Here is a 9158-nt window from a genome sequence, read left to right on the forward strand (position 1 = left end):
GTCAGGGAGTTGCAGAGAGTGAGGAGGTCTCCCCTGAGCCTCCTCCTCTCCAGGCTCAGCCCCCCCAGTTCCCTCAGCCTCTCCTCACGGGAATTGTGCTCCAGACCCTTCCCCAGCCTCGTTGCTCTTCTCTGCACCTGCTCCAGTCCCTCCATGTCCTTCCTGAGCTGAGGGCCCAGAGCTGGACACAGCACTCGAGGTGAGGCCTCACGGGGGCAGAATCCCTTCCCTGCTCCTGCTGCCACACTGATCCCGATCCAGGCCAAGATCCATTGGATTTTTTGGCCCCCTGGACACCCCTGGGCCTGTGTCCTGCTGTCCATCCTCACCCCCAGCTCCCTCTCTCTCTCCAGCTGCTCTGTCCCAGTCCATGGAGCTGCAGGTGGTTGTTGTGGCCCAAATTCCAGGATGGATTCTCCCGGAAAACCGACGGTTCTCCCACAAAACCGAAGGTTTTTCCCTGTGTGCAACACGTGGGTGTCACTCCCTGGCCAGGGAGCTGCCACTGCCCTGACATTAAAACACATTAAAAGACACAAAAAGGCAACAAAAAAGACACAACAGACAGAAAAAGGCAAAAAAGGCACAAAAAGCACACAAATTGATATTAAAAGACATCAAAAGACATTAAAAGACGCATAAAAAGACACAAAAAGGCACAAAAAGACCCAAAAAGACACCAAAAGACCCTAAAAGAAACAAAAATGACACAAAAAAGGCACAAAAAGATACATTAAATGACACATTAAAAGACATTAAAAGGCACAAAAAGATACATTAAATGACACATTAAAAGGCACAAAAAGACACAAAAAGACAAGAAAAGGCACAAAAAGGCACAAAAAGGCACAAAAAGGTAAAAAAAGGGCACAAAAGACATAAAAAAGACATTAAAAGGCACAAAAAGACATATTAAAGGCATTAAAAGGCACAAAAAGGCAATAAAAGGCACAAAAAATGAAATGACATTAGAAGACACAAAAAGGCACAAAAGGACACAAAAGGCATAAAAAGGGTCAAAAGGGCATCAAAAGACACCGAAAGACCCCAAAAAAACCCAAAAAGAAATAAAAAGAAACAAAAATACTATGATACTATGAAAAAAGACATTGAAAGGCACAAAAAGGCACAAAAAGACACAAAAAAGGTACAAAAAGGCAAAAAAAGGCACAAAGAGACATTAAATGACACATTAAAAGACACAAAAAGGCACAAAAAGACAAGAAAAGGCACAAAAAGGCACAAAAAAGGCAGAAAAAGGAACAAAAAGGCATAAAAACGACAAAAAAAGACACATTAAATGATACATTAAAAGACATTAAAGACACATTGAAAGACACAAAAATGCACTAAGACACAAAAAGACCAAAAAAGGCACAAAAAGACACAAAAAGGCACAAAAAGGCACAAAAGGCACATTAAATGACACATGAAAAGATATTAAGACATTAAAAGACACAAAAAGGTACAAAAAGACACAAAAAAGGCACAAAAACTCAAAAAGACACCAAAACACATTAAAAGACACAAAAAAAGACACCAAAAGACCCCAAAAGAAACAAAAAAAGACATAAAAAGGCACAAAAAAAGGCACAAAAAGAAACAAAAAGGCACAAAAATGCACAAAAAGGCACAAAAAAGATTCAAAAAGACCAAAAAAGACACAAAAATACACAAAAAGACACTTCCCTGCTCCCCCATCCCAGTGGAACAACCTGGATTTGGGACACTCTCCAATTTCCAAAGGGTTCTTAAACATTCCCCTGAATCCAATGAGGGTTTTGGAATTAATTCCCAAAGAATCCCAAGGCAACTCCTGCCAGTTTGCCCCGTTCCATTGGCTCCCTGATCCCTAAAGGGAAGCAATTCCCACCGGGGGAAATTCCAATCCCAAGCCAAGGCTGGAAAAGCTGCTCCATTGATGGGATCAACGGGATCCATTTGGGTCCAAGCTGGGAATTGGAGAGTCGGGAGCTGGACGAGCACCCGGGAAAGGGAGGAGCGATTCCAAGCTCGGATCCCAAAATCCTGTTGGACGGGACAAACAGGAAACCAGCCGAGCTGTGTCCCAGCGGGAGCCACATCCATGGGGTTGATCCAGCTTTTCCACCCACATTCCAGGGCCTGTTCCTCCTCTCTGCCCTTCCATTCTCGGCCTGGACATACCCCAGCTCTCCCCTGGGATCCCAGGAATGGAATGTTGTTCCTGAACTTCCGTTCCCAGCTCCATTCCCGCCCCACTCTGCTCCCGGTGTCTCCCTGGAACATCCCCCCAACTTCCCTCCCGCCTTGTCGTGAGGGAAATCCAATCCATATCCACACTTTGCCCACAGGGAAATCCAAACCTTTCTCCAGCCTTCTTTATTTGCCAAAACCAGGAGCACGACCACATTCCTGCTTTATTCATTTTCATCCCTATCCAAGGGGAAAAATCCAAACCTTCTCAGTCTGGGAACATTCCCTTCAATCAAGGATTCCAAATCCAAGTTGGGATCCTTCAATCAAGGATTCCAAATCCCTGGAACTGGTACTCCCTCAATTTCCTAGAATCTCCTGAGCTTCCAGGGATCTGCTCATCCCAGGCTCTCAGCGTTCCTTTAAAAAGGAGTTTTTCAGGAGAAGGATTTCTTTAAGGAGAAGGATTTCTTTAAGGATGTGCCACAGTGGGAGAAAGTCCCACGGAGCAGTTTGGGAAGCGGGAATCCTAAATTTATCCCAGAGGATGGTTTTTGGGACATGGAAGGGCTGTGATCCCAATCCCACACGTCACCATTATCCATGGAAGACAAACTCGTGCTGTATCCAACTTCTCTGTTTCGGGAGATCATGGAAGAGCATCCACAGTGCCCAACTTATTCCCCCTTCTCCCACTTCTCCCAGGCCCCAGATCCAAAATCATCTTCCCAGAGTTCCCAAATCCCTCCAAACAAACATGTGGAGAGAAAATTCCTTCAGCTTCTCCTCCCACAAAAAGCTTTCCCCTGTCCTGAACAACAAAATTCCTGTCTTTTCATAGAATCACGGAATGGTTTGGGTGGGAAGGGAGAAGAAAGATCATGGAATTCCAAACCTGCTTCCATGGGCAAGGACATCTCCCGTTATCCCAGGTTGCTCCAACCCGGCCTTGGACACTTCCAGGGATGGGGCAGCCACTGCTTCTCTGGGAATTCCAGCCCAGCCCCTCCCCACCCTCCCAGTCAAGAATTCCTTCCCAATATCCCATCTAACCCTCTGGCAGTGAGAAATCATTCCCTGTTATCCTGTTGCTCCAGGCCTTGTCCCAAGTCCCTCATCCAGGAAAATACAACATCCCAGAGCAGTGATTGGAACGGAAAATAACTGTAACCCCAAAATATCTCTGGAGACACATCAGAATCCAAATCCCTGTCCCAGCAATTCCCACTGTTGCACAGGGAAAACGTGTTCCACATCCATCCAAAACAACCACATTCCAGGTGGGAGAAGCCTCCTCTCTGCAAAATTATCCCTACGGAGCAGCTGAACCCAACCCAGAGCCACAAACATTCCCGACAACATTCCACGCCCATGGAATGTCAGAGCGGCTCTCGAACGCCGCCCTGAGAATTCCCAACCCAAGGCAGTTGGACAGGGATGCGAATTCCCAGTTCCCAAACAAATGGACTCGTTATCCCTCTAATTATTGCAGGTTTAAGCAAATTAAATCCAAAATTAGACATAGAAACGGGATACAGGGAAGAGATTATGGATTCCCGCCTCTGCCAACCGCTTCCCTCCTGGAATACTTTCCCATTGAACACCTGAAAGTCCAGGAAAACCACATGAAAAGCAAGGAAGAGCCTGAAAATTCCTTTGTCTGGAGACGCCAAAGCCCGGGATGGATCTGGGAGAAGGGAGGAGTTTGCTCCAGGCCCAACAACACATTCCCAAATCCAAGAGCCTTGGAATCACTTCAGGGAGCCTTTGGAATGCCTGTTCCTACCTTCCTTGGTGGTCCCCTGTGGATTCCTGGTGGCCGGAATCCTGCGGAGCCTGTGCCTGGAGACCTGGACCAGGATCCTGGGAGAGGAGCGTTTCAGAGTCGCCGACGGTTTTCCCCGCACGGAATTTTTCCTCCGGAGGTGGAAGCGACTCTTGAGGGCCGCGCCGGGCGAGATGTTCTTCTTCTCCGTCGGGAAACTGGGAATGGGAAAGGTCACATGGTTAGGAAGGAGTGGAAAGGTGAGCAAAACACTCCTTCTCCGGAGCTCCAGGGAAAAGAGGAGACACCGGAATCCCACCGCGCGGCTCCTCCGGAAAAGGGGGAGAAGTTCTGAGGGGAAAATTCCAAGTAAATTGGGAAATGGGAGGAATTTCTGGCAAAGAACAGCCGGAGAAGGAGGGATTTGAAAGTCAAACTCAGGTGGTGCTTTCTGACCAACGGATGTGAGGGATGGAATCATAGAATCAGGGAATTGTGGAATCATTTTGGTTGGAAAAGAGCTCTGAGATCAAGTCCAATCATTCCCACAGCATTCCAAGGCCACCCCTGATCCATGTCCCCAAGTGTCACATCCACAGGGATGTTCAATCCCTCCAGGGCAGCCTCTGCCAGTGCCTGATCACCCTTTCCAGGAAGGAATTTTTCCCAATATCCCACTAAACCTCCTCTGGTTCGGCTTGAGGCCATTTCCTCTCATCCCGTTCCTTGTTCCCTGGGAGTGATCCCAAATCCCACCCGGCTCCCCCCTCCTGTCAGGGAATTGTAGGGAGCAGAAGATCCCCCCTGATCCCCCTTTTCTCCAGGATGAGCCCCCCCAGCTCCCTCAGCTGCTCCTCTGCTCCAGACCCTTTCCCAGCTCCGTTCCTTTCCCTGGACACGCTCCAATCCCTCAAGATCCTGGACCTGGGAACCCCAAAATCCCAGGATTTCAGGTGCCTCCTCAGTGCCCAGCACAGGGGGATGATCCATGATCCCTCTCCTGGTCCTGCTGGACTTTAGCAAGAAGGAGGGAGTCTCCAACTGCCAAAAATCCAAACATTCCCAGCTTTTCCAGGCACGTTGCTCCAGAGTGATTTTCCCAGCACAGTCCACCCACGGCCAGTTTTCCCAGCAAAACAAGGGAAAGGCAAGGATGGAAACCTGTGGGAAAACACTGAGTAGAGGAGCTGGAAAACAGGAGCAGAAATCCAGGCACCAGATTCCCAATCCATTCCATGGATTACTGCATCACCTGGAGCAGTTTTCCAGGTGGAGAGAACACAGGGAGGAAAATACCGTGGATGGTGCTTCTTCCCGGAATGCCGAGCTCATCTCCCATTCCTGCTCCATCCCAGGGCTTTACAGGGACAGACAACGATCCAAGACACTTCTCCTGGTTTTCCCAAGCCCCAAACACAATTTTATGGGAATTGGAAAATAAATCCAAAAAAATGTGGCTTCCTGTGTTGAGAGAGGAGGTGTCGGAGACCTCGGGGAATCACAGGATCCAACTGTGGATTCCCAACAGCAGAAGGATGCGGAGCTGCTGGAGGAGGCCATGGAGATGCTCCAAGGGCTGGAGACAGGTTGGGAGAGCTGGGAATATCCAGTCAGGAGAAGGGAAGGATCCAGGGAGACCTTGGAGCCCTTTCCAGGGCCTAAAGGGGCTCCAGGAGAGCTGGAGAGGGACTTGGGATAAGGGCTGGAGGGACAGCACACAGGGAATGGCTTCCCAGGGTTAGATGGGATATTGGGAAGGAATTCTTGGCTGGGAGGGTGGTGAGAGTCTGGAATGGAATTCCCAGAGAAGCTGTGGCTGCCCCATCCCTGGAAGTGTCCAAGGTCGGACTGGATCACCCTGGGTTAGTGGGAGGTGTCGGCGCTGGAGTTCCAAGATCTTTAAGCTCCCTTCCCACCCAAACCATTCCAGGATCCTATAAACACACACTCCAACCCTCGTTGGAATTCCACGGCCACAACTCCCACGAAACCCGCGGACGCGAAATCCAACCGGCGTTTTCCGACGGCGCCCGGAAAAACCCCCCGAACTCACCCCACGTTCCCTTTCCTCTTGATGATCTTGGTCCGACTCTTCACTTTATAAGTGGATAACGGGACCTCTCCAAAGGATTTCCCCGCTCCGAGACCCACGGAAGCGGCGCTCGGAGCCACGGGAGCACTTCCGGGACACGGAATGTCGGGAGGCTTCCTCTGATCCTCGCATCTCCAGCGGAATGCCGACTTGGAAGTGGAAGGCAGGGCCGGCAGGCTGGAGGCTTTCCACTTGTATTTGCTGGGAGAGACCCCTCCCAGCTTGGATTGCAATCCCGATTTTTTCGCCTTCGCTCCCAAATCCGCCCGGGGGGATGTTTTGGTTCCTCTTTCCGTCCCCCCGAGGCCTTTCCTGGAATTCTCGGCTCGGGGGCTCCCCCACCTCCTCACCGGCCGGCAGTTTTTCCCGGGATTTGCCACCCAGGTGTAGTTGTTCTTGCGGAATTTCGGGGATTTGCTGGAGACGGGAGACTTGGGAACGACGGGAAATCTGCTCTTGTCCGGAGTCACCCCGACCCGAGCGGGTGGAGAGGGTACCTTGGCATTCCCAAAGAGTTTGGGGAGCAGGGAAGCATCCTTGACTTCCTCGCAGCTCTGTCCCGGAGACGGCGGCTCCGCTTTGATCCGTCCCAAATTCCCGGCCGGCTCCTGACCCGGAAATTCCAAAGGCTCCTGCGGCTCCGATTTCAGCGTCACGGCGCTTTCGCTGCCGCTTCCAGAGGGGGAAAAGCTGCTTCCAGCCACGCTTCCAGGCAGACACACGGTCCTGGAAGTGGAACTAAAGGATATGGACAGGGAAGGTCTTCTCTCTTCCGGGTATGGAGATTCCGGGATACTTTTCCCATCGCCCGAAGGAGCCACCGCCGTTTCCCGCCCGGAAAACTCCCCGGAAGCTCCCGCGTCTCCAGCCCTCTGTGGCACCTGGATGCCCACAACGATGTTCCCATCCGTGGTGAAATCCACGTGTCTCTCCAGTGACGATTCCGGAGGCTCCGGAGTCGGGTTGTCCCCGTTGTTCCCGAAAACCCGGGATGTGCCGGAAGCGCTTCCAACCTCGGAGGTCGATCCCGGCAGCCGGTTGTCCAGGGAGTATTTCTTCCTCCAGGAGTGAGTCTGGCGCGGGTGGAAACTCCTGGGAGCTTGGAAATTCCTGGAAAACGCTCCCCTCCGGCCGTAGGCGGCACTCCGGGGGTTGTTCCACCTGGGAGGTGCCGCTGGAAGCGGCCGCGGAGCATCCCCGTGGATGTTCCTGTGGCTGTTGATGAGACCTGGGAAGGAGGAGACAGAGGGTTGTGAATCCCTTGATCCCGCGGGAATTTGGGAGTCGGAATCACGACAGGCTCCCACTTGGGTTTGGATAACCCACAGCGGAAGGAAAAGTCATGGAATCGTGGAATGGTTTGGGTGGGAAGGGAGAGGAAAGATCACGGAATTCCATCGCCTTCCATGGGTAGGGACATCTCCCACTATCCCAGGTTGTTCCCAAGTGCTCCTGGCCTGGGACACTTCCAGGGATGGGGCAGCCACAACTTCTCTGGGAATTCCACCCCAGTCACTCACCACTCTCTCAGGGAAGAATTCCTTCCCAATATCCCATCTAACCCTCTGGCAGTGGGAAGCCATTCCCTGTATCCTGGCAAACTAGGAAAAACAAAGCCCTTTTTCGTCCCTGGAATGGGCAGAGGATGATTTGGGTTGGAATCTTGAAGGTCATGGAATTCCCTCCCACCTTCCATGGGGCAGGGACACCTCCCACTATTCCAGGTTGCTCCGACCTGGCCTGGGACACTTCCAGGGATGGGGCAGCCACAGTTTCTCTGGGAATTCCATTCCAGCCCCTCCCCACCCTCCCAGCCAAGAATTCCTTCCCAATATCCCATCTAACCCTGGGAAGCCATTCCCTGTGTCCTGTCCCTCCTACCATTCCCAAACACAAACCCAGGATCGTTGAGGTTGGAAAACCCCTCTGAGCCCACGGAGTCCAACATTCCCACAGCGCTTCCAAGGTCACCCCTGATCCATGTCCTCCAGTGCCACATCCACAGGGATAATTCCCCTCAGGAATGGTGACTCCAGGCAACCTCTTCCAATGCTTTACAACCCTCTCCAGGAAGGAATTTTCCCAATATCCCACCTGACTCTCCCCTGACACAACTCGAGGTCGTTCCCTCTTGTCCTGTCCCTTGGTCCCTGGGAGTGATCCCAAATCCCACCTGGCTCCCCCCTCCTGTCAGGGAATTGTAGGGAGTGAGAAGGTCCCCCCAATCCCTCTTTTTTCTCCAGGATGAACCCCTCCAGTTCCCTCAGCCATTCCTGGTGCTCCAGCCCCTTTCCAGTTCCGTTCCCTTCAAGGAAAAACTCCAAGACTTCGCTGCTGAATCCCTCTGGAATCCACCACCCCTTCCCAGCACTTCGATCCACTAAAAAAAAAAAACCACTTGGATCATAAATCCCTGTTCATTCCGGAGGTTCTGCCTTTGTTTGGCCTCAGTGTTGAGAAAACTTTTCCCAGGAGTGATTCCCAAAGGATTTTGGTGCCTGGCACTTCAGGCAGGGAAGTTTTTCCTCCTCCTCCTCCGGAGCTGCCGGAGGAGCAGAGTCAGCACATTCCTCCTGGAAAAGCCAAGGACTGTGTTTTCCTGCCTCTCCTCCCTCCCCCACGTGGGAGCTCCCGGAGGGAGGCAATTCCCAAATCCTGAGGAGGGGAAGTTGTGGCCTCACAAACGAGGAAAAAATTAATTGGAGGGATAAAAATAGAAGGAATCGGTGCTAAAAAAATAATCCCGGCGCTCTGCGGAGCTTGGGAAGAGCACATGGATCCACTGATCCCATGGATCCACTGATGCCATGGATCCACTGCCCTCATGGATACACCCCTTCCATGCTGAGGATGAAGGGATGGAGGGTCAGGGGCACAGGGAATACTCCCTTCCCAAAGCCAGGGGGATCCCAGATCCTGCAGGGAGCAGCAGGGTGGGAATTCCAACCCCTCCCTCAGTGCTCCGTGGGCTCTGTTCCCTCCCTCGGCATTCCTGGCTCTGCTCCCTTTCCCCCTTCTCCCAGAACTTCTGGATCCTCTTCCTTCCCTTTCCCCCTTCTCCCAGCACTCCTGTATCCACTCCCTTCCCTTTCCCCCTTCTCCCAGAACTCCTGGATCCTTTCCCTT

The 9158-nt window shown here is 51.8% G+C and overlaps 1 protein-coding gene across 1 annotated transcript in view; it reads right to left on the reverse strand.

Annotated features, from left to right (window-relative positions):
• ZC3H3 (zinc finger CCCH-type containing 3) overlaps nucleotides 1-9158 on the reverse strand; it is a gene marked incomplete at its 5' end in the record, with an annotated part of 117862 nt that overhangs the window by 107181 nt on the left and 1523 nt on the right. The window contains 2 exons of the mRNA XM_027668236.1: nucleotides 3962-4158; nucleotides 5994-7260. Coding sequence (XP_027524037.1) covers nucleotides 3962-4158; nucleotides 5994-7260 — 1464 coding nt within the window. The remainder of the gene's footprint in view (nucleotides 1-3961; nucleotides 4159-5993; nucleotides 7261-9158) is intronic.

Source organism: Corapipo altera, unplaced genomic scaffold, assembly GCF_003945725.1.
Source record: "Corapipo altera isolate COAL_440 unplaced genomic scaffold, ASM394572v1 206, whole genome shotgun sequence".
NCBI lineage: Eukaryota > Metazoa > Chordata > Aves > Passeriformes > Pipridae > Corapipo > Corapipo altera.